General features: G+C 41.1%; 1 protein-coding gene across 1 annotated transcript; it reads right to left on the bottom strand.

Moving 5' to 3' along the window:
• Positions 1-9,745: 9,745 nt before the first annotated feature.
• LOC127224356 (olfactory receptor 1P1) lies at positions 9,746-10,699 on the bottom strand. The gene has a single exon (XM_051187741.1). It carries the CDS (start codon positions 10,697-10,699, stop codon positions 9,746-9,748), a length of 954 nt encoding a protein of 317 aa, XP_051043698.1.
• Positions 10,700-26,525: the final 15,826 nt, after the last annotated feature.

The following is a 26,525-nucleotide window of genomic DNA, read 5'->3' as shown; positions in this document are numbered from 1 at the left end:
CTCCAAAGTGGCTGTATGAGTTTGCACTCCCACCAGCAGTGGAGGAGTGTTCCACTTTCTCCACATCCTCTCCAACATAAGTCATCACTGGTGTTTCTAATTTTAGCCATTCTGGCAGGGGTAAGATGGTATCTCAAAGTTGTTTTGATTTGCATTTCCCTGATAGCTAAGGATGTGGAGCATTTTCTTAAGTGTCTTTCAGCCTTTTTGATTTCCTCCATTGAGAATTCTTTCTTCAGTTCTGTACCCCATTTTTTAATAGGGTTATTTGGTGTTTTGTTGACTAGTTTCTTGAGTTCTTTGTATATTTTGGAGATCAGCCCTTTGTCGGATATAGGATTAGTGAAAATCTTTTCCCAGTCAGTGGGCTGCCGTTTGGTCTTGTCAACTGTGTCCTTTGCCTTACAGAAGCTTCTAAGTTTGAAGAGGTCCCATTTATTAATTGTTTCTTTCAGTGTCTGTGCCCCTGGAGTTATGTTCAAGAAGCGGTCTCCTATACCAATTTGTTCAAGGGTACCTCCTACTTTCTCTTCTAAGAGGTTCAATGTGGCTGGATTGATGTTGAGGTCTTTGATCCATTTGGACTTGAGTTTTGTGCATGGCGACAGACATGGGTCTATCTGCAGTCTTCTACACACCCTCATCCAATTGTGCCAGCACCATTTGTTGAAGATGCTGTCTTTGCCCCATTGTATCATTTTAGCTGTTTTGTCGAAAATCAGGTGTTCATAGGTGCATGGATTAATATCAGGATTTTCAATTCGATTCCATTGGTCTACCTGTCTATTTTTATGCCAATACCAGGCTGTTTTCAGAACTATAGCTCTGTAGTAGAGCTTAAAGTCAGGAATGGTGATGCCTCCTGATGTTCTTTTATTGTATAGGGTTGTTTTGGCTATCCTGGGTCTTTTGTTTTTCCATATAAAGTTAATTATTATCCTTTCAAGGTCGGTGAAGAATTGTGGTGGGATTTTAATGGGGATTGCATTGAATCTGTAGATTGCTTTTGGTAAGATTGCCATTTTTACTATGTTTATCCTACCTATCCAAGAGCATGGGAGGTCTTTCCATTTTCTGGTATCTTCTTTAATTTCTTTCTTTAGAGTCACAAAGTTCTTATTATATAGATCTTTTACTTGTTTGGTAAGCGTTACACCAAGATACTTTATGTTGCTTGTGGCTATTGTAAAGGGTGATGTTTCTCTGATTTCTTTCTCTGCCTCTTTGTCGTCTGAAAAAAATAGGGCTACTGATTTTTTTGAGTTTATCTTGTATCCTGCTAGTTTGCTGAAGGTGTTTATCAGCTGTAGGAGTTCCCTGGTAGAGTTTATTGGGTCGCTTATGTAAACTATCATATCATCTGCAAATAGAGACAGTTTGACTTCTTCCTTTCCAATTTGGATGCCCTTGATCTCCTTTTGTTGTCTTATAGCATTAGCTAGAACTTCTAGTACGATATTGAAGAGATATGGAGAGAGAGGACAGCCTTGTCTTGTTCCTGATTTTAGAGGAATTGGCTTAAGTTTCTCTCCATTCAGTTTGATGTTGGCAGTTGGTTTGCTGTATATTGCTCTTATTATGTTTAGGTATGTTCCTGTTATCCCTGACCTCTCTAATACCTTTATCATGAAAGGGTGTTGAATTTTATCGAAGGCTTTTTCTGCATCTAGGGAGATAATCATATGGTTTTTCTTTTTCAGTTTGTTTATATGGTGGATCACGTTGATAGATTTTCGTATGTTAAACCATCCCTGCAATCCAGGTATGAAGCCTACTTGATCATGGTGGATGATTTCTCTGATGTATTTTTGAATTCGGTTTGCCATTATTTTATTGAGTATTTTTGCATCGATGTTCATCAGGGATATTGGTCTGTAGTTTTCTTTCTTAGTTGTGTCTTTGTGAGGTTTGGGTACCAAAGTTATTGTGGCCTCATAAAAAGAGATTGGCAATAAACCTTCTGTTTCTATCTTGTGGAACAGTTTGAGGAGTAGTGGTATTAGTTCTTCCTTGAATGTCTGGTAGAATTCTGCACTGAATCCATCTGGCCCTGGACTTTTTTTCGTTGGAAGGCTTTCGATGACTGCTTCTATTTCATTTCGGGTTATAGGTCTATTTAAGTTGTTTGTCTGTTCTTGATTTAATTTTGGTAAGTGATAGTTATCCAGAAACTTGTCCATTTCCTTTGAATTTTCAATTTTTGTGGAATACAGATTTTCGAAGTATGACCTGAAAATTGTCTGGATTTCCTCTGTGTCTGTTGTTATGTTCCCCATTTCATTTCTGATTTTGTTAATTTGCATGTTCTGTCTCTGCTTTTTCGTTAATTTGGATAAAGGTTTATCAATCTTGTTGATTTTCTCAAAAAACCAACTCTTTGTTGCATTGATTTTTTGTATTGTTTTCCTGGTTTCTATTTTGTTGATTTCAGCCCTCAAGTTGATTATTTCCTGGCGTCTGCTCCTGCGGGTGAATTCGCTTCTCTCTGTTCTAAGGTTTTCAGTTGCGCTGTTAATTCATTTATGTGACTATCCTCTGTTTTCTTCATATGGGCACTTAGTGCAATGAACTTCCCCTCGTAGCACTGCTTTCAAGGTGTCCCATAAGTTCGGGTATGTTGTATCCTCATTCTCGTTGAATATTAGAAAGTCTTTAATTTCTTTCTTTATTTCTTCTTTGACCCAGGAGTGGTGCAATTGCACATTGTTCAGTTTCCATGAGTTTGCAGGTTTTCTGCTATTTGTATTGTTGTTGAATTCCAATTTTAAAGCATGGTGGTCCGATAAGATACAGGGGACTATTTCTATTCTCTTGTATCTGTTGAGGTTTGTTATGTCTCCTAGTATGTGGTCGATTTTAGAGAAGGTTCCATGTGGAGCAGAGAAGAAGGTATATTCTTTTGTCTTTGGATGGAATGTTCTATAGATGTCTGTTAGCCCCAGTTGAGACATAACTTCTGTTAATTCTTTTGTTTCTTTGTTGAGTTTCTGATTTGTGGTCCTGTCTAGTGTTGAGAGTGGTGTATTGAAGTCTCCCACTATAAGTGTGTGAGGTTTTATATGAGCTTTGAGTTTTAGTAGTGTTTCTTTTACGAATGTGGGTGGCTTTGTATTAGGGGCATAGATGTTCAGAATTGAGACTTTGTGTTGATGGATTTCTCCTGAGATGAATATGAAATGACCATCTTCATCTCTTTTGAGTAGTTTTGGTTTGAAGTCTAGCTTGTTAGATATTAGGATAGCTACGCCTGCTTGCTTCTTATTTCCATTTGATTGGAAAATCTTTTCCCAACCCTTTACCCTGAGGTAATGTCTATCTTTGGAGCTAAGATGTGTTTCTTGTATGCAGCAGAAGGATGGATTCTGTCTTCGTATCCATTCTGTTAATCTGTGTCTTTTTATAGGTGAGTTAAGACCATTAATGTTGAGGGTGAGTAAGGACCATTGATTGTTGATGGTTGTTTGATTTAGGTTTGTTGTTGGCAGTGGTATTGTGAATATATTTGTTCTGCTTCACCCTAGGTTTCTGGTGTAGTTGGATTATCTGTTGCCTACATTTTTGTGGGCGTAGTTACCTTCCTTGGGTTGGAATTTTCCTTCCAATACTTTCTGTAGGGCTGGATTTGTAGATACATATTGGGAAAATCTGGTTTTGTCATTGAATATCTTGTTCTCTCCATCTATATTGACTGAGAGTTTTGCTGGATATAGTAGCCTAGGCTGGCATCCGTGTTCTCTTAATACTTTTAGAACATCTATCCAGGACCTTCTGGCCTTGAGGGTTTCCATGGAGAAGTCAGGTGTAATTTTGATAGGTCTGCCTTTATATGTTACCTGTCCTTTTTCCTTCGCTGCTCTTAATATTTTTTCTTTATTCTGTATGCTAGGTGTTTTGATTATTATATGTCGAGGGGTCTTTTTTCTTTGGTCCAGCCTATTTGGGGTTCGGTATGCTTCTTGTACTTTCATGGGCATGTCCTTCTTCAGATTTGGAAAGTTTTCCTCGATGATTTTGTTGAATATGTTTTCAGCACCTTTGAGCTGGGCTTCCTCACCTTCCTCTATGCCTATTATTCTTAGGTTTGGCCTTTTCATGGTGTCCCACATTTCCTGGATATTGTGTGTTAAGGATTTGTTGGATTTATGGTTTTCTTTGGTCGATGAATCTATTTCTTCTAGTTTATCTTCTGCGCCTGAGATTCTCTCTTCCATCTCTTGAATTCTATTGGTTATGCTTGTGTCCGTGGTTTCCGATTTTTTTCCCAGCTTTTCAATTTCCAGCTTTCCTTCCATTTGTGTTGCCTTTATTTTCTCAATTTCGGTTTTCAAATCTTGAACCGTTTCCTTCACCTGGTTAATTGTTTTTTCTTGGCTTTCTGTACTTTCCTTAAGGAATTTGTTCATTTCTTCCACTTTTTTGTTTGTTTTTTCCTCTATTTCTTTAAGGGATTTTCTCATATCTTCTTTGAGGGCCTCTATCATTTTTATGATGGTGATTTTTAAGTCATACCCTTCTGCTTCCTCTGCTTTGTTGTTGTGTTCCATTCTAGTTGGTGTAGATTCCCTAGATTCTGGTGGTGTCATGTTTGTCTTTCTGTTGTTAGGTGTTCTCTTGTATTGCCTTCTTCCCATAGTTTCTTCCTGTAGGTGTTGGTGGTGTCTCTTCCCTCTCTCTATGGTCCTTCCCAGATGGGCTTATGTGGATCAAAGATTCAATGTCTGTATCTCTGTGTGGTCCAAGCTCTCTAGGAGGCTTCTCTCTGGCCAATAGCCGGGAGAAGAGGACGAGGGCTGGACTGGAACTTGAGAAGGTTTTGCAGGGTAGTGGGATCTCACTGGAAACTGGCGCTCTCCAGCTGAGACCTCGTTCTTTGGCAGGGCCCGGATTTGGGGGTCAAGGATCTTGCCTGCAGGAACTCCAAGTGGACCCGCAGAGATAGGCGGATCTCTGGGAGGGGCCTGGGACTCCAGCAGAGGACTGGAGGCGGGGTCAGGGACCAAGCCGGTGGAAATTACAGGTGGTCCCACGTGGATAGTCAGGTCTCCTTTGTTCGGAGTTGCTCCGAGAGGTCTCCGAAGTAGGGTGGACTGTTGGCTCCACCCTCTGTCCCAGTGCTCAACCAGAGCGGCAGGACCGTAGGTGGGGTAGGGGCACAGGGTGGGGGGGTAGGCTGGAGGTTGGGATGGGTGGGGGTGTATCAGAGCTCCAAGGGTGCTCTCAAAGGGGACCGGAGACAGGAGCAGCAGGATCAGGGGCCAATCCAGGGAGTTCAGGCGGGGGAGGGGGGTAAAGAGGTTGAAGGGGACAGGCAGCCCCGATTGGGCCCAGACTCACCTCTGGCCAATAGCCGGCAGAAGAGGACGAGGGCTGGGCTGGAACTTGAGAAGGTTTTGCAGGGTAGTGGGATCTCACTGGAAACTGGCGCTCTCCAGCTGAGACCTCGTTCTTTTGCAGGGGCCCGGATTTGGGGGTCAAGGATCTTGCCTGCAGGAACTCCAAGTGGACCCGCTGAGATAGGCGGATCTCTCCTGTTCCCCCTTTTTAACCTCAGCTCTACTTTTATTATTTTTCCTTCAGCAAAAGGAAGTTAAATAATGGAATTAAAATAGCAGATCAAAATGAATGAATAAATCCAGCAAACAAGCATTATGTGACAGGACATCTCTCCAGGACAAAACTTTTCCTATAGAGATGCAACACACACATATACTCACCCCATGTCTACCCACTCCAGATAAGGAGGCCACGACAGACTGAAGTATAGATATAACTAAAGTCCAGCTTGGTGAACCAATGAGTTACTGTGATTCCTTACAGGAATGTGGTTGAGTGAGTACCTTACAGGAGCAGAAATGACTCACAGACAGCTGCATTACCAAGCCTCCCCGCATGGGTGACAGCTCAAAAAACCTGGGAACCTGGAGAACAGTGCACAGCCTGCAGGCAGATCAACATGTTGGACAGTATTCTTTCCAGGTGACTGGGTTGGTCTTACCCTCTTCTAGGTAGCTCAGCTGGTTTCTGCTTCATCTAAGAAGGTGATCTGGCCTCAGAGTTTTCTTTGAAGCTTGGCTTTGCTTGTCTGAGAGTCTTCTTTGTAGCTTTTGTTGCTTACTCTAGCATGGAAAGGCCTAGTGATTCTGGTTGTTTCAGGTACTTCCTGAAGCTGTTTTGAGTTGTTTACCTTCATTCTTAAGGAGTTTTCCTGCAGGATGGAATGTTTCAGTCTTGGAGGAAACTGTTAAATACCCAGGAGAGAGCCAATCAGATGAGTCTTGTGAAACAGACAGACCATGGGGCCAATCAAGTTTTAGGTCTGAATAGACTAGAACAGCCAAGATCCAGTGGATTCTCTGTTTTGGCCATGTATCATTTCAGACGCTGAAGAGAAGTTACTCAGAATAGACAAATGTAACTTAAAGGCTCATGAAATTTAATTTGTGGTGACATCTGATGGAAGTTTGTCCTGGCCTGTGGCCCTGAGACACAAAGCCCGAGCAGGCAATGAGGACTCACATCAAGGGCTAATGGAACCAGGACACAAATTCACACAAAGAAGAAATACCAAGACATCTTTCTGATCTCTTGCTAAGCCAGAATCAGTTTCTGGCACCATGGAGCTTCGTGAGAACACAGAGAAGCCCAAGACATGGCACCAGGGTCTCATTTCCTCTATTAATTCATCTTTTGGTGGCTAGGCAAATTCCATAGCTTGACTGTTATAAATAGTGCTATAGTAAGTAGGCATACAGTGGTTTTTTTTTTTTTACTAATGTTTGTGTCTTTCTCCATCATTTTACTTTCAACCTGACCAAGGTGTTTAATTTAAATATTTGAAGAGTGCTTCTTTTAGTGAGCCTGCTATGGGTGATATTTACATTTAATCAACTCTAGTGATATCTTTTAAATGTCATACTTAGGCCAGACATGCTTAGTGTGGTTGTTGAAATGTTCAAAGTTAAACTTTTGTACTATTGAAAGCTTTGTTTTAACAGCTACAAATATGTTTATAGTTAATAACTTCTGTGCACTAGACAGTTTTATAATTTACTACTTTCAGAAGGAAAATATACTTTTTCCATTCAAGTTGAAAAGTCTTTTTCATCTGATATTGACCTAACTCATCAATATTTTCATCATTAACCCATTCTCCATGACTTCATCTATCAAGATTTTTAAAATTTTAAGACGTGCGACCAGGAAGATTGAGCCCGGTTAGGAATAGAAGACAGGAAAGAGAGAGAGAGAAGAGAGAAAGAACATAAAAGAGGGAGCCAATATTGGCTTGAAGATAAAATTGAACACAAAGAAAGATCTAGAAAACTACAAGACTGCCACAAACTAACAATTTGAGCTTCCGTGGAAAGGCTACCATAAATGCCCTTCCCGGATAGTGAGAGGAGAGTGAGATCAACAACTAACTTATCCATGGAGCCCTCAACTAATGCCTGTTGGAAACAGAAGCAAACACCCATACATAAACACTGAGTTGAACTAGAACCCAGATGCAGATGGAGAGGACAAGACCAGGTGGCAGAAACATATAGAAACAGCTTACCTGAACAAGAAGGAGCTAACGGGCCACCAGACTGATAGCTGGGAAGCCAGCATGGGACTGACTCAGGCCCTCCTGAAAATGGGTCTCAGCCAGAAGGGATGAACAGTCTAAAGGATCTCAGACAGTGGAGCCAGGATGTATCCCTGGTGCACAAAAGACCTTGTGAACACATCCCCCATGGAGGGATAACTGCCTTAACCTAGAGACAGGAGAGAAGCCCTAGTCCCTACTTCACATGACCTGTCAGATCTACATGACCCCAACTGGATGGCATTCCCCTACATATGGAATTGAGGTGGGGGGATGGGAGGGGAGGGTGGTCAGGGTGCATGTGAGAGGGCAGAGAGGGTAAAAGGGAGGGAAGGATGTAGGTAGGTAGGTAGGGAGGGAGGGAGAGGGAACTGGGATCGACATGTAAAATAATAAATTAAATAAAAAAATGCTTTGACTCCAAAAATTTAAGTTCAAGGACAAGTTACTGGGGAAAAGTATTTCTATTTTTGTTTCCACAGAAAATGAAAAGATGTGGATTCCTTCCAGACTAATGTGGTTTGATAAAGCCAGACCGCCTGAAACAAGAGTACCAAGTGATCCTACATTCAAAACAGCTGGACAAAGCAACCTTACAGACTACAGCCAGGATTTCTGCATCATCTTCGAATCCCCCACGACAGCGCCCCTTACCAGCAGGAAGTAGTTTGGAAAGAACGACGCCCAAATTCCCAAATATTGTCTATAAATGTTTGTTTTCAGTTAAATGGACTTGGTTATATAAAATAAATAAATAAATAAAAATAAAAAATTAAGAACATTATTAAACCTTTACTTTTATTTAAAATTTAAAAAATTTAAGTTAATTTATTTGAAATAATGATTTTATATTATTATATAGTTTTTGTAATTATACAAATTCCTGTCTTAAAGGGCTACACAGACTTTTAGAATTATGAACCTTGAAAATGACAGTTCCCCATGGGAAAAATTACAAAAAAGGAGGACAGTCACACATATCTCAAAACTGATGACAGATTCTCAAAACTATTGTCAGACTATATCATCATTGGATGAATTTCACAGAGTGTGCTGACATACACAAAAGTGGTATAGGCCAACCACTCAAAATCCTCTTGAATAGACCAGAGACTTTGCAAACACAAGATATGAATCTGCTGGTAGCAGAACAAAGAACATTGTTTGACTAAAACATTTGAGAGTTGAAGAAGTTTACTCTGACACAAGGACAAATGGTATAGTGAATACATAGACAGTTACCACCTAGTCTTGTATCACCATCGCCAGTGTTGTGCATAACTATGTGCTATACTTTCACACTCAGGCTCAGCAGTGCCTTTACTTACACCAGAGTCAGCACAAACAGGAGAGCAGTGTTTGTAATGACAATGAAACACAAGGCCACAAGAGGGTAGGAATCACTGTAGAAGAGAGGAAAGGAAGAGTGTAAGGACCAGAGATCTAGGGGGACTGCAGCAAAATAATGTCTTCCGGGCAGGGCAGAGAGGTTACACTCATTAACTTCTCAGCTATAGTTGCCTGAACAAGAGGAACATACCAGGTCCCTCTCACAGTTTAGGAGCTACAGGCAGTCATCTGCTGCTGAAGGGGGAAAAGCAGTTTTCTTCATGGACATGCTGTATGCTAGGTTGCCCATTTCACAGTATTCAATCCTACACCCATGTGTCTGTGGGGAAAATGGGTTTGACTCAGTAGGAGAGTACATGTGTGTGGGTGCATACAGGAGATGAAAGGGACATGAATTTGATAGTGAAATGTGGGGGATCATGGGAGAAGCTGGATGGGGGTAGGGGAGGGTTGATAGGATCAAAATGCATTGTGTTCATGGATGATATTCTCCAAATAGTGCATTTTCTTTTGGACAAGTAATGAATTTCAGCTCCAAAATATTGATCCCATAGAAAGAATTTTCTTGTGTTTGTCATTGACTAAATAATCATTCTGGTGAATGAATTATAAAATAAATAAACAAAGAAACAATTCATAACAAATCAAAGAGAATTCATTTTCCTCAAATCTTAGAAACTTGAGGTGAGGAGTCAGTGAGCAGGGCTGTGAGGAAACATGTGTAGGATTCATAAACACTTGAGGTAGAAATTTCTGGAAGGTAATTAGGAGAAGGAATTGAGGACATCTTCAGTATCTCTGTAGAAGTCACTGTCTCCAGGACAAGGAGACTTTGCCCCTGAGAATTCTTACCAGAGCTCCCTTCATGTCTTTGTTCCGTAGGCTGTAAATGAAGGGATTCAGTAGGGGAGTCACCACTGTATACATGACAGCAGCTGCAGTGTCCTCTACCACTGAGTTGGAGGAAGAGGAGGAGGGACACAGATAGGCTCTTATCACTGTTCCAAAGAACAGGGCCACCACAGCAAGGTGGGACCCACATGTGGAAAAGGCCTTGCGCCTCCCTTGGGCAGAAGGGACCCTGAGGATAGCTGACACAATGTGAATATAAGATACAAGGATGAGTAAAAAGGGGATTAATATAACTGCACCTCCCAAGAAGAGAAGCACAAGCTCATTGATCCGGGTTTCAGAGCAAGCAATCTTCATCAGGGGTCCCAGGTCACAGAAGAAGTCTGGAATGACCTTCTTGGAGCAGAAGGAGAGCCTGAATATGAGGAAGGTGTGTGTCATGGCAACAAGATTTGTAAGGGTCCAGCAGGCTGTTACCAAGAGTGAGCAGCGCCTGAAGCTCATGATCATCTGGTAGTGGAGAGGGTGACAAATGGCCACAAATCGGTCATAGGCCATTGTGGCCAGTAGGAAGATATCCATGTCTCCAAAAGTTAAGAAGAAGTAGAGCTGGGCCAGGCATCCTGAATAGGAGATGGTCCTGCTCTGGGAGTAGATGTTCACCAGGGCCTTGGGTACCGTGGTGGAGGTGAAAAGGATGTCAGCACAGGACAGACTGGCGAGGAAGAAGTACATGGGGGTGTGGAGTCGTACATCAGTACCAATGGCCAGGACAATGAGCAGATTCCCAACCACGGTGACCACATACATCCACAGGAAGAGGAGGAAGAGGATGTGCTGCTGCTGTGGCTGCTCTGAGAGTCCCCAGAGGAGGAATTCAAAGGTGCTGGTCTGGTTTCCTCTTACCATGAGTGCAGAGGCCAAGGAGGAATGTCCTGTGGTTGCTTTCTGAGATGTTTCCCTCTAGATGATTATGGAGCACACCCTTCTCTGTGCTCTAGAGAAGAAACACAGTGTTTGCATAGTAACCATCTGGTACATGCACAGAACACTTAATGCAGCCTGCCCAAGATGCTAGTCTAGAAAGTTTTGCAGGATGCAAATGGTGACCATTGAAATATTCTTGGATGCTTTTCTACATTTCATCTGGTGAAGGTATGTTCTACTTTACTATGCTTGAAGAATCCAAGATTTTTTTTTCACCCACTTTCAATGTTCTATAGTCACTGAATGTCAACCCTGCACCTGGTTCATGGCCAGAGAACTTGTGTTAGTCTCAAGATATGGATCTTAGATCATTTGGATTCAGTCAATGTGCTCCATTTAGGGAGTAATGTTTAAAATTTTATCTAGAATATATAAGCTACAGTTATAACTTGATAAGAAGAAAATAGCTAACTATGAAATATTTGAAGCATTTCCAGCATATACTTTCCTAAGCAATGCATTGAAACCATATGATGAGATGTATTTTTCACTGAGTCTATGTAATTGTTTCCTAGAAGGCACAGCTGCCTGTACCAATGATTTTATATAGAAAATATTTTCTATGGACAACTACAGAACAGAATTGCTCCAAACAGCAAACAAAAAGAAGAGTGAGGGAAACAAGCGCAATGAGATGCCACTTCCCACTCTCTATGTCATCAGGTCAATCAATCCGGTAACATCAACTATATCAGGGATGACAAAATGCTGAGGCCCTATGACCCCATTTGTGGAATGTGGTACAATGAGACCACTATGGAAAACAATTTGACATTCCTCAAAAGGCTCATCATAGGGATGTGTAGCCTAGTTACACCAAGAAATCTAAAATCTTATACATAATTCTTCACATTATTCATTGTAGACAACAAGTGAAAGCTGAAAACAACCCAAATGCCTACCAGTTGGTGATGGGATCCATGGTGAGACAGCAGTGCTGCCCGACTCTAGAGTGCAGATGTCACCAGTGCATGCAAGTTGGTGCTGTTCTGCATCAGAGCTTGAGCTGCATCCTGAGGACTCTCACTTCCAACAAGCTCCAGGTGATGTTGATGCAGGGCAGGGATGGCGTGGTGCCCTCGCCAGTCAGTCCTGGCTGTGCAAAATGAGCTGCTAAAGACTGACATCTGCAGTGGGAATCCTAATTGCCATGTGCAGTGCAAGGATCTGGACTGGGCTCCATTTGAACAAATGGCTCAAAAGGAAAAGTTTGCAGGATATCTAGAGAAATTTGAAAATGGCCAGAGGTAAACAGAATAAAATTGTACTAACTGAATTGGCATTGAAAATTCTTTGAGGACATACAGAAGAAGCTTCTTCTTAGATACAGACTGATTTTTTTAGAGATGCAATACTAAGTAGCTATTTTTTTGTTTTAACATTTAACATGAAAATATGATTTATTATAACCTACAAAGGATATAGGCATCATTACATAGGTGTTCCAGAAGTAGTACCTATTTTGTGAATTGAAAACTTAAGATATGTTTCCCAAATTCAGATTTCAAAGTAAAAAAAAAAATGAGAAAATGAGCTACAGTTACAAAAACTAAAATCGCAAGGTCCAATCCAATAATCATAGAAACCCTGAAGAGGAAAGTAAGTAAAGTGCTGGAAAGCAACTTCTACTAAGACAGAATGGTCCTCCCTTTTAAATATAACCACTTTTCTGATTTTACATGCAGTTTTAAAGATTAAGAAGACATATATTGATACATCCTTGAGTTTTTTTTTTTTAGTGTCAAATGTATTCCATCATCAAACTCTATTAACATTAGCAAGTGTCTCTGAAGAATCTTCTGAGATATTGTCTGGATTTCTTCATCTGATTTGCCTTGTTTGACTGTTTATCTCCATTTGTTTCTGAGGAACCTGGTGCTCAGAGATCTTGGCTAATGCACACAGTGAAACTTTCCCCAAACTCCAAAATTGGGATCTTTCCTTGGACCATATCAAGTTGACTCTTCCATCTTGGTAAACTCAAATCAAAATATGATTATAATACTATTGTAATTTAATTACTAGACTTTAATCTTAAGTCTAACTTTAAAAAATAATGATCGAACTCTACCCAAGGTCCTCTCCATTATACCATTCCCAGGATAATTCATGACACCCTCTGCATGGTAAGGTTGTTTCTTTCTGATGCCTGTCTAAAAATTTATTATTTCTTTATAATATATTATGTATTTGCTTTCTTTAAAGATTATAATATATTTTCTTTATTTCCCCTTACCTCCAAAACTTCCAGTACATCCATGGACTCTTAATTAATTTTTCTGTTGTTACATTAATATATTATATAACATATATGTACATACACCTGTGCATATATAATTTATATTCTAAAATTCATAAATACAGCCTGCTTAGTGTGTATAATGTCTTGTAATTATGTTTTCAGGGCTGACCACTTGGTATTAGGTAACCAAAAGGGGAGCTCTTCCCTGAAGAAGACTATTTCTCCTGCTCTCAGCATTCCTTAGTTTCTTGTATTAGTTTTTTGTCTGGGTTGAAGGCTCCTAGGTTTACATGTTTGCACACAAGCACACACACACGCACACACACACACACACACACACACACACACACACACACACACACACGTACCCATATTAGCATTGCTGTCCATATTCAGCTAGGTTTACTATCATGTTGCTTTCTATTGTCTTGATTAAATTTCTGTTTCTTGTTCACAACTGTGTACTCATCCAGACTGAAAACGCAATACATGCTTGTAACATGCTGTGGTTGAGAGACATACAGCATGCCCCTGGAACATAGGATGCTAATGCACCTCATCTGTATAAAAAGGAATGCACACTCACTGCCAGCAGTAACAGAGAAGGGCAGAGATGGCAAAGGATAAGTGAGTATCTGAACAGCTAAGAGAGACATCAGGGTGTCTGGGATCTGAGAGGACACTGGGACAGAACAGACTACACTGAAAGCCTGGCTGTGCCAGACCTGAGAGTTCAGGAGCAAAAAATGACCACCCTAAACAAGGAAGGGGAACTTTCTGGAAGCTTGAGCCATGTGCCCCCTCCAGTTCCTCCAGCTGAGACTTAAGGAGAAGGAAAAAGAGAACATCAGACCTGAATATAGTGGGTCCCTTTATCTACCCTGAGCCCCAAACTCCTCCATCTTAAATCCTGTCAGAGGCCTTGACCTACTGCAATCCTGTGCTGAACAAGGAGGGTAAGGTCTGTGAGTCACCTCAGTGTCACACAGCGGCTCCTGGGTGTGATCTCTTCCCTCTTTTTATTCCAAATGGCATGCTGTGGTGTGGTATGCTTTAGACAGACCAATGGCCTTTCAGAGCCCATGTTTGAACCAAAATCACTTCCTCTGTGGCTGCTATTGTTCAGTGACAGGGTCTTTCTCTCCTTGGTGGTCTAACAGTCCCTGCCCTGTGGCTCCTCAGTTGTCTTTCTGAACTAACTCTGTCCAGGTGGTCTCCTAGGGACCTGAAACATATCTTTTCCATAAACAGTCCCATCCCTGCTGTGTGTTCTGTTAGTCAAACGCAACAGTTTTCAATTCCTTAGCCAGAAAGATTGTTTTGCCAACCCAAACCTGGACATCCTGTCTGGACATTGCTGCTACCTTCCTTGTATATAGGAATCTCCTATACCAACCTCTATTCCATTCCTTCATTAAATTCCTATCAGTTCCCAAGACCCTAAAGCCCTTCTGGAAAGAACTGGCTAGTCAGAAATTAAATTTTGTTGCTTCTATTTTAATGCAATAATTTGTCACTAAAATTGGTCATTCCAAGCCAACACCTGCCCCTTTCTCTACCACTGTGATTTTGCAGTACCTGAGCTAATATCAGGAGCAAAGAGATATGTATCATGTGTATGAGTCCAGAAAGCATGAGCATTGGACATACACTGCTATGCTCCTCCATCTGCACTCTGAAACTGGGGTACATCACAGTAAAAATTAACAAAAAAGGCCAGTCCCCCTGACTTCATGAGGAAGGTTTACAGGAGGGACTGTCCACTGGCCAGAGATTTCAGCCTCTCTTCTGTCCACAGTTGTGTACAATGGACCAAGTATAGGCTTGCCTTGATGCAGATGCTAGTTTATAGGATTCTTCTGAGAGGAAGAAACTCCCCAGGTACAGCAATAGCCCTTTGCCCCCTCCTTTCTGAATATATGCTCTAGGGTGAGAGTATGACATAGCAACTCTGAAAGATGCACTCAGGATTTTCTCTGTGTGAAGAGAAAGGTTTCTTTCTCCTGCCTGCCCTCTGCCCACTGGAATGTCTCTACCTTTCTCCATGTTCCTGGTCCTCAAACCCTTCACTGGTCACACCAGCCTTCAGGGCTCCTCCACCTGCTTTCCCTGCAGCCTGTTTTCTGGACCTGTCCACTAAAGTGTTGGCTGCACTGACTTCCATGGGAATCCTGCCTTTGCTTGGAAAGATTTGAAATGTATTCCATCTTTCCTCCCAAGCACTGCACTCACCAAGCACTGTTTTCCACTGTTTGGTGACAATGTCTATCCTCCTCTACTTGCTCTATGGAGATGGGAAGCAAACCCTATTTACATTTTCCCCAGAACCTGGCATTCTACTTCTGTGGTGGTGAACAGGGAACCTTTAAGGATGGTGTCCCCACCAGGCTTTGAGCTTACCATACTGCCTATGTCTGTTTAAGCCACCATCACAATGACCTTGTGGCTCTTCTTCAATCTTCTGTGTTGAACAATGTAGCATGAAAAGTTCCCTGAGACTCTGAGGCTGTTTCCCTTTCAAGTGGAGTCTAACAAGATCACATCCTGAAGCCTTCTTTGGTGGCCGAGGAAGCCATGCACACCCCAAGCAGATTGAGCTCTGTTCCTCAACATCAGGACCCAATAATATTACATGAAGAGTTCCAGCCCTGAGCTATCAGGAAGCTTACCCATCTTACGCATTTATTTCCCAGAAGAGCCAGGGCAAGACTCCATCTCTTGTGGGAAGCTGAATCTTAGCAATTGCATCAGGACCCACACATTCCCTTAGGGGCAATTTCGTGAAAAGGGGAACGATGTGGTCCAGTAGCATTGGACTCATTCCAAGAAAATTGATTAACTCTCTGGTTCTTGGACTGAACTAGAGAAAGCTATCCCATGCAACTATAAATAAAATATCCTTTGGCCTGTGCTGTTTTACACAACCCCTTAAATAAAGCACAAGCTTCTGTTAAAATTGTTTCTTTCTGTGTGTTTCTTGAGATAATAAATATGATGTGTATATGTAAAAATGTATATTTATGGACATATATGTACACATGAAATCATTCTTCCTTCAGTGTGGATTTTTCCTGAGCCTTTGTAAGAAGGTCACTCCAGTAATAGCTTGGTTTTGTAAAGAGGTCACAGAGTAAGACCCCAAGATTGGTGGAAACTTGCCAAGAGACAAAGAGGCCATTTTTTTTCTTATTTATTTATTTATTTATTTATTTTTATTTAATTTTATATAACAAAGTCCAATTAAATGAAAACAAACATTTATACACAACATTTGGGAATTTGGGCGTCGCTCTTTCCAAACTACTTCCTGCTGGTAAGGGGCGCTGTCTTGGGGGATTCGAAGAAGATTCAGATATCCTAGCTGCAGTCTGCAGGGCCGCCTCGTCCAGCCATTTGGAATGTAGGATCAGCTTGTACTCTGTTTCAGGCGGTCTGGCGTGATCAAACCACATTAGTCTGGAAGGAATCCACATCTTTTCATTTTCTGTGGAAACAAAAATAGAAATACTTTTCCCCAGTAACTTGTTCTTCAACTTAAATTTTGGAGTCAAAGCGTTTTTTTTTTTTTTTTTTTTTTTTTTTTTTAATTTATTATTTTACATGTCGATCCCAGTTCCTTCTCCCTCCCTCCCCTCCAGCCCTCCCTCCCTCCTTCCCTCCCTTTTGCCCTCTCTGCCCTCTCACATGCACTCTAAACACCCTCCCCTCCCAACCCCCCACCACAATACCATATGTAGGGGAATGCCATCCAGTTGGGGTCATGTAGATCTGACAGGTCCTATGAAGTAGGGACTAGGGCCTCTCTCCTATCTCTAGAATAAGGCAGTTATCCCTCCATGGGGGATATGTTTGCAAAGTCCTTTTGTGCACCAGGGATACATCCTGGCTCCACTGTCTGAGGTCTCTTAGACTGCTCAGACCTTCTGGCTGAGACCCATATTCAGGGGGGTCCGAGTCAGTCCCCTGTTGGCTTCCCAGCTATCAGTCTAGTGGCCCTTAGCTCCTCCTTGTTCAGGTAAGCTGTCTCTATGTACTTCTACCGCATGGTCTTGTCCTCTCCATCTGCTTCTGGGTTCTAGTTCGACTCAGTGTTTATGCATGGGTGTTTGCTCCTGTTTTCAACAGGCATTAGTTGAGGACTCCATGGAGAAGTTAGTTGTTGATCTCACTCTCCGGGAAGGGCATTTATGATAGCCTTTCCACGGGAGCTGAGATTGTTAGTTGGGGAGCAGTCTTGTAGTTCCCTCGACCTTTCTTTGTGTTCAACTTTATCTTCAAACCAATATTGGCTCCCTCTTTTATGTTCTCTCTCTCTGTCTCTGTCTCTCTCTCCAAAGAGGCCATTTTTAAAGGTTCTTATCTCCTATGTCTTGGATAATAGAACAACAAAATAATGATACTAATGTGTCATAACTAAGTAAATATAATGAAGAAAAATATGTGGATGAATGAAGACAGGGGAAGGTGAGGGCAGGAAAGGGAAAGAAAAACAAGACAGAACATTGATCCTTAGGATAGAATTCTACTAGTAAATTTGAAATTTGAAAATGCAATATTGGTGAAATACCATAGCAATTATGTTTTTTACAAATTGTCTATTCATTATAATAGAAAAGTAGCATCTACCAATAAATCTTTCTTTATATGTCACTCTTTCCAAATGATTAGAATTACATTATTACATTTGGACAAATCATGTGTCTTCCTATGTGATGTATTGCAAAGGACAAAAAAGTGGCTTACATTTATTCCTGGCCAGATGTATGGATAAACTGATACAAGATGCTGATATAGGAGATTTCGGGCTTTGTTCCACAACAACAATAATGATGTAACAACACACTGGAAGAAACCACTCCTATGTATGTCTTGCTGTGGAAAGGATGGACTCTCTCCCCAAAGCAGCCTCGTGTCTTCATCTCAATGAACCAGAGGCAGAATCAGGTGGGGATTGGTGTGGTGATTGGGGATGTCACAGGTGAACCACCACACCTGTGAGCAATTGACTGCAGAATTTTCTTCAAAACAGACTGATTCTCTCTAGTAGTGAGCATGGGCCTAAAGACAGCAAAGAAGCTGCAGAGAAACAGAGGCAACTTAAAGACTAGAAATTTCTCAGTGCTACACTCCAGTGCCCAGGTGTCCCATTCCTTACCACAGAGTCCCATGTCCTGTGCAGTTCCCTTCTCTAATCACTACACTACGATGACTAAGCACTGAAATGTGCTGCAAACTTGACCTCACAATGAGATCCAGCCTAGATGTTCAGTTCATTTGTCTCTACAGAGGAATGATCAACCTTCCATGTGTCCTGAGGATTACTGGTTTCCCCTGTGTGCGCCTAGTTGGTCACTTCAACACTGATAGTTCTCAGTGTGTCATTTCCCTGTATTAATTCCCAGGACATCAAGAAGAACCTGCTAATACTGAGATCATTGTTGTCTTCACGGCTAATAAGTGCCACAGCCACCAGACACCCCAGCACTCTGCCTCCTCCTGCACTTTATCATGAGGGACCTCTGATGACTCTTAGAATAATCTGGTCACTGAGCTTGGTGTTACTCTTGATCCAGTCCTTCAAGAAAGAGCTTAACCCTGTTATAACAAGCTTCCAAACAGCCTGATCCCATCTTTCCATTTTAAAAGTTTCATTTCTAACTGTAGAGTTTAATGGCAGAAGCCCAGTCTATAGTCCCAAGAAGCCAGGATTAGTCATCCAGATACCAGTTAAAGACATGACTAATGTGCTAGGTGAGGTAGCACATACTTTTATTCCAAGCACTTGAGCAGGAGAGGCAGGCAGATCTCTGTGAGTTTGAGGCTAGCTTAGTCTGCATACGTTGTTCCAGGACAGTAGAAGACCCTGTCTCAAAACAAATAAACAAGAAATATGGGTTATGGAAAAATTTATCAGTGTGTAGGATGAAAGACAAATAAGGTGACCCAGTGACCCAAAGTTCATTTCAGAGGTACTGATGTGGAATTTTAATTTTAAGAAGAGCAAGAACTGGGGTAGGGAAACAAGAGATTATGTAATTTAGCAATCCTGGTCAAGGTGTGGTCCTGCTCATCATTTGCTAAGCTCTGGTTCTGCATGGTGAGGCAATACATGCTTTATCTGTTAACTGCTGTCATAGTCCAAGGTGACCAGTTTTGTTCCTATAACATCATCTTTGCCTTCATTGACCCATTGATAAATCAAGAACAAACCATTAACTTAAATCTTCTTCATATGACATGAGAAATGGCATATGATTTTCCTGGATGGAAAGATAGCTCAATCAATAAAGTATTGGTAATGCAAGCAGGAAGTCCTGAGTTCATTCCCCCAAATCTACATTTTTTAAAAATACAAGTGCCCACACATTGTGGGCCAGCCAGCCTAGTCTACTTGATAAGTTACAGGCCAGTGAGAGATCTTAACTTAAAAGGCAAAGTGCTCATTTCTGGTCACCGGATGCAGAAGTACAGATGCAGGTGATGTGGAGGCTTGATTCCTCCTACCTGACCCTCACAGGGAATCAAACCTTCTTTCTGCTGGAGAACTGTCACCAGCAGTCTCTAGATAGCAGTAACTATCTAGCAAGATGTACCCACTGGTGTACTAGTGGCAAGTCTGTTGGGAGTGTAACCAACAACAACTTTATGAATGGATTTGAGGTCCATTCCACCAGATACAATTCATATCTGCTACTGTAGACTCAGTCAAACCCCATGTCTGTGGAGTTCACAAGCCATAGCAGGGAAGCTGCTATTGATATTTTGCTCAATGGACATGATCTCCATGCCTAATTGCCTTCACCTAATCAAGTTGGTGCTCATACATTAGTGTTGCTGCCATCTTTGGCCAGAGAAGCTTCTTTATTTGCAGTGAGCAGTAAAAATGCAGAGATTTACTACTGATCGAAGTACTAAGCATAAGTGGCTGTGGAATTCAGTCTCAAATGGGGTATTTCCATCATAATGACATCACAAAAGGGAGTGTAGGTGTCGCAAGAAGGCGAGGAGTGTTGCAGACTGCTGTGTTCATGGCCACTCTAGGAGTATCTGCACAACACTGAGATCATCATCACTCTGGCACAGAGGGGAAGGGAACTCTCAAAGCCCTATCCTTTCCTGAGGATATATCATCAGCTAATTATCACTAGGGGATGGAGGAAAACTTTTTTCCAGTGGTGTAACCACCGATGAGTTGCCCATGACCCTGTAATGAGCCAGTCCTTGTCTTTAAGTAACTCCAATGATGCTTACACAGTCTCCAAACGGAAATAAGGAAGGGGAAGGGGGCCTAGTCAGGAAGAGGAGGGGGAAGAGTGGGAGTGGAATGGAGGGCAAGAAGGTAATATAGGTGACTATGACAAAAGAATGTTGTATACACATGTGGACATACCATTTCTAAAACAGTTAGGGGTACACGGTGAGACCCAGTATCAAAAATACTACTAAACAATAAAGAAACTGAGATTCATTACCAGGAGATTACTATATGCGAATTAAAAACATTCTAAAGAAAACTAAGTAGGATGGCTCTGAAGGAACACACGGCAGATGGCCAAGCCTGGTCCTCGAGAATTCCTCAAAGCAGGGACCCTTGTCCGGAGCCCAGTAACACAGGAGAGTAGTAAGGTGTTTAACCACCACCTCAGGCTTTCAATCTCTGTAATGGTATTTCACTCTCCACTGCAACTATGCTTTTCCATTAGGTCCCTTTCTGTGGAGCTACTGCTCCGTGAAAGCTGCCTGTTCTCTTTGGCATTGCTACTTCGCATTTCCTCTCAGAAACACTTTTGAATTCTATCTGTGTGCTCATATGTTTTGTGAAGTGTAAATTCTGATTAAATTGCTTCTTTAAGTCATTTCTATGTTTGGTAAATTCGGCTTGCTGTTTCTAGACTGACTTCACTTTTCCCAAGGTCTGTTCAGTTCTTTGTCACTCTCAGATGCTCAAGTGACCAGACTCTGACTCGCAAGAGGAAGCTCTCAGAGACGAAAGCCCATGTCTCTTGCCCGTTCCTGGTGTTTTTCCTTGGCTTCCTTCATTCTCTTGGCCAAAAGTGTAGCATACTCTGAGGCCTCCTCCTTGGTTTTTTTTTTTTTTTTTTTTTTTTTTTTTGTTTTGTATAATGTTTTTTTTTTTTTTTTTTTTTTTTTTTCGGAGCAATATGTGGCATTTATATTGCAGGACATGTGGAGTAACAAGATGCCGAATCTTGGGAGCTATGGCCCTGGACTTCCTAACCTGCTTTGTTTAAGGACATTCTTACAAGATATTGGTGGGCATAATCTTCTTTGGAGAGGATAAAAAGCCCTATGATTCGCTAGCTCTTTTAGGTCTGAACAGACAAGGCACAGTAGTATGTGTCATTCCAGGAATATCCTTCCCCCATTTTTTAAATTTTACAATAACTGTGTTGAGAACACAGATTGGCATCCACAATTCATCTTTGAACAGACTTGTGTTTCTGCTCTCCAGGTTTCCTTTTCTATAAAGAGAATGCTCCTTACTCAATGGCAGGAGCACTCTGTCATGAGTCAAAATGCCTTATTTAATGGGAAAACATCATCATTCCCACCAGTGATTCAGACCACATAACCCTTCTACACTTCACTCAGAGCATCAACAGCTGCTTCTATGGCCATGTGATTCTTAGAGAATGTACTAAACTTGCCTTCATTGTTCACTTCAAAGAGTTTCCGACAGCCAATAGCTGCGAAGGAGATACTCAGTTTCATCTTGACACCTACATTGTCATTATTAATGTCTCTGCAACAATGAAGCAATAATTCCAAAATGTTTTCATCTCTCTTTCTTCAATTGCCTTTCTGTTTCACGTCTAGGTACTTAACACATTATTGCCACTTCATTTTTCTGTAGACACATTCCATAAACCATTTCTGTTTCTAAAAAGCATTTGACAAGGAAAATAGCTGAAATGGGTTTTCCTAGAGACAATTACATTTAGTCTTCCAAACCTGAATGAAAACTTCCAAGAATATATATATATATATTTTCTGTTTTTGGAGGAGAAGATGGTCAAGATTCTGTGCATGAGCTAATAAAACCAGAGTTCTGTGTCCACAGAAAACACTGATAAGTATTATAAAATTAAAGCATCATTTTCTTCTATGCCATAAAATAACCCCTTCCCTTTCATTGTTACCCAGGGGATAAAACACAGGAAAGACCCTGAGAAGGATTCCAACACCCCTAAATGTGTTTAGCAAGAAGGAAACATTGGTCATGAGATACAATGCTATCGTTGGCTTATAGTCTATGGACCAGACAGGGGACCACAATCTAGATATATAACAACTAATAGCAGAGCCACTAGTATGTTGTGATCTCTTATGTATCTATAGGATATATAGATTCAAAACATTCAAAATGTTTCAGAATTGATTATATATGCAGTTTGATATAGGATGCAGAGATCTGTCACATTACTATTAGAAAAACAGTAGAATACATGGCAAATTTTATATAGGTTTATATATAAATAATGAAATAATAAGGGATCTGGCATTTTGGCTCAATGTTACAGCACTTCTACAGCAAGTACAAGGCCTTTAATCACTTCTGATTAAAATAAAAGTGATAAAATAAGTTAATACATCCTAAGTGTGAACTATGTGCCATGCATTATTTTAAGAATGAATGCTTATAATTTAAAAGTACATACTATTCTAAGAATCACGTACGATGCATTCAATTATTTTAACTTCATGAGTATGTGTTTATGCTTATTACTGTTTCCATTTCAATGATATATAAGTAAGCAAATATTGGCCAAAGGAAGCTATAATCAATATGTGTCAAAGTCAGCAATTGGTGAGCCAGCCTAGGATCACAGCATTTACTACCACTTTCAAAAGAAGGCAGAGACCTCTCTGCCACAGGACAACAATCATTATTAGGGCTCCTGTGAAGGTGACAGATGCATAAAGTGGGCTAGGTGTCTGCAGACTCTTTCCATCCCTCGGAATCTAGAGAATCTGGAGATCTGCCGTCAGCATGCCACACTAAAGAAAGGACAGCTGCACTCTAATGCCTCTCTGATCAAATTCTAGTGTGACGATGAACTGTGATTCTTTGAGACACCAAAGAGTGGAAAGACCTACATAAAGGCTTGCAAGAATATCAGATCTCAATTATACCAGGGTCCTTGCAACTCCAAAGTGGTGGCCCCTAATAGAGTCTGAACAGCAGAGATAGGGAAATCCCAAAAGAGAGAATGGAGTAGGTCAGCCCTGAGATATTCTCTCCAGAAAACTCCAAATCCCTCTTGAGAGGTGCTGTGTCCCTTAAGGGCACATGCAGAGAAGTTTCCATGAGGCCCAACAATTACAGTGGCTTGGATTTGAATGAAGACCTGAGAGAGTGATGGTTCAGGAGACTTTATAACCTGCTGGCAAATCCCCAATCTTATTGCTGAGATCCATTTGGCTCCTCCTCAGTTTCCATCCAGGACAGCATCTGTTCCTTCTACTTATGATTCAGAAACTGGGAGCTCATTCTTTTCAACCATCTCATTCTCATCTTTCCCATCTAAATAGAGCACTAGGATGCTGCTTTGAGCATGCCTGGAACCAGGTGCTAGTGCTAGCTGCAAAGTTCTACTTGTGGAGAAAGAGTAAAGGCCATTAGTCCAGGATGTCTTAAGACAATGTCTATTGTCTTCAGGTAGGCCTGAGGACATTGGAGAGGGAGTACTTATAACAGCTTGATCTAGCCAAACATAGCAGCAGCTTGCCATGACCGTGTTCTTCCTGGATCCCCATAAAATTCCCACAAGGTAAATAGAATGATCATGTCTTTTTTTTTAATCACATCATATGCTAGGTGAAACACATCATCAAAGGTCATACATAGAACTTAGATGGATACAAATCTCAGCCTGACTGTAAAACCCAAGTTCTGAAGATCCAATAGACAGAAGGCAGACTGAGAATTCATGCTCTGATCACATGTTTCCTGGGGCTTTGTCCTTCCCTGGGGCTGGGAAGGGCAGTTGTAGTTTGGTTAGCCCAGTCTAAGGAATTTCTACCTCCTGAACTGTGTTGCATGTTTGTTGTGTGTCATGGAAATGTGCAGTCCAGCTGCACAAATGCAGGGTCTTAAGAGGGGAACTACAAAGATGTGTCTGCTCCAACTATTTGGGTCCTGGCAGTGGTCAATGCCTCAAGGATTGGGACTACTACTGAAATATGAAGACGCTTGAAGCATGTTTCTTTGGTCTTGTCTTTTTACCCACATGAGAAAGGTAGACAATTTGTCTCACCTATCCTTTCAAAATTGTCCTCAGTACTGTAGAACATGTCAAAGCCCGAACACTCTGCATGGGTGTAGATGTTAGTGGTGAACTGTGTGTGAGACTGAGTGTGAGACTCAGGACTGTTTTTGTTAATGCATGTTCCTCTGTTATCCTCAACAGCACAAGGCTCATTTTTCTTGTTGCCTGGGTATCTACAGAAGTCATCTTCTCATCCTCTTTGACAGAACTCTAACACCTGGCATCATGGACCTCCATGCCTTAGGCCTTATGCTCATAAACCATTCACTACTTATTTCTGTACTTTTAAAATCATTGATTATACCAACCTTTTGGGTTGTAATTTTTCTTCATATTCTTCAACTGTATTTTTTATGATCACACAGTTTTTGTAGTGAACTATCCATCAAAATGTTGCGATATTCATTAGTCACTTAGTGTATATGATCAAATACTTATATTTACATTAAATAAAGGACTAAATATCTCCTTTATTTAGGTTAGTGGGAACTATAGCCAGTGTGCTAATACTTATAAATAGCAAATTACTGAATAAAGTTTGTGCATTGGTTTAAAACCCTCCACAAGACAAATTCATGGATTTCTTTTCCATGCTGTTTCCTTAGTCCTTAGCCTCATCTGTACCCTTGCCTTGATTGGCTAATGTTAACCTTCTACTTTCTGAATGTCTTTCCTCGAGGCTTTCTCCACATTAAGAAAATTGAACTTCATCTATGAGTTAATGGCTAGAGTGAGCTAGTGGGGAAAAAAGAACTCTGTCATGTATATAATCACACCTGCATGTTAGAAGTATATTTTTAGTTGTATAAAGAGCCACCTTTGCAAACAATCCTAGTTAAGAAAAGGAGAACACCAGTAAGGGAAAAGAATGTTTGATGGAATGGGGTACAAGACCAAGGAAGGACCACCGAAGAATGTAGAGGCTACAGTGTGCTTGTTAGTCAGTAGGTAAGACATACAGATATAATACTATGGAGCAGTCAAAGAAGCCGATTGAGTGAAATAGCCAAGAAAACAAAGAAAATAAGAATGAAATTAGGCTTGATACATAAATATTTCCCCCCTTGGGAGCGAAAGGATAAGAATGGGAATGGTGTACATCAAAAACATATTAAGAAATTGTCCTTTATGGGATAAGACAATCAATAAGTCCAGTATTTGGGTCCAGTGCTCATGTGTGTATCATGCTGGGCTGTGGGAGTGGCAGAGGTGTGGATAGACTTCCATTGGTAATAGTGATGCTTGATGAAGAGTGTGACAGGCTACTTGGGATCTGGCCTCAAGAGTACCAATCCCAAGTCTGTGTGGTTTCACTGATACCCTTTGGCAGTGCTGGAAGAAGAAAGTGTCTGGGGGTGGCATATTTGGGGGAAGAGGACATAATCAACCCAGGGTCTGGAAGGCAGATGTGAAGGTGGCACAACTTGATGGTATAACCTGAGATACAACAGAGCTATAAATCACCATGACGGTAAATCACCAAATCATATGAATTATGACTTGAAGATGAGGTTTACAGGAAATTATTAACCTGGGTGAAGAACAGTAGATAATTAAATGACACAAGACAAAGATCATCCAGCTTCCCTCATTCCTTCCACCCAAGTCTTTCTCACATTGATCGTGTCTCACTTGACATGATTCAGGATCCTGGACTCCTCTGAAACTATGAATGCAAACCATTCACTTTCTACCTCTCAGCAGAGAATCCTGTCTCTGTTTCTAGCTTCCATGGAATATCATCTTGAGCCACCAGCTTCATGGCCACACTCTGAACTAACTCATCACCAACAGGTAATAACTTTATTTGAAACCTAATTTGTTATTACAAAGCTGGTGTTAAAATGCCAGAACATCTAGAGAGTACCACATCAAAGAACCATGTGGGTTTAGTAGCTTGAATATTATTTCATATTTGATCCAGTTTTTATGTTTGATTTGTTTTTCAAACAAGGTATTTCTGGGTAGCCAGATTGGCCTCAAACACTCAATCTTCCTGCCTCAGAATTTTGAGATCTAGGATTACAGAAATGCTGCTACAATGTAAAGCCTGTTCTAATCTTTTAAAGTAGATATTATAGATACACTTGGAACTTTCTTTGTTCCTGTCCCAAATCTTATTCTTCTGCCTCTCACTCCTACTCCACTTTCATTGGAAGTACCTCCCTGCCCAGCCAGGCCTTATACTTTGCTGCACACCAATATATTATTTTAT

This window comes from Phodopus roborovskii, unplaced genomic scaffold, assembly GCF_943737965.1.
Source record: "Phodopus roborovskii unplaced genomic scaffold, PHOROB, whole genome shotgun sequence".
Lineage (NCBI taxonomy): Eukaryota > Metazoa > Chordata > Mammalia > Rodentia > Cricetidae > Phodopus > Phodopus roborovskii.
This window is presented reverse-complemented; position numbering and strand designations above follow the sequence as displayed.

Bases quoted from the DNA above. Each gene is read 5' to 3' on its own strand.
- LOC127224356 (XM_051187741.1), bottom strand. From the start codon at position 10,699: ATGGTAAGAGGAAACCAGACCAGCACCTTTGAATTCCTCCTCTGGGGA.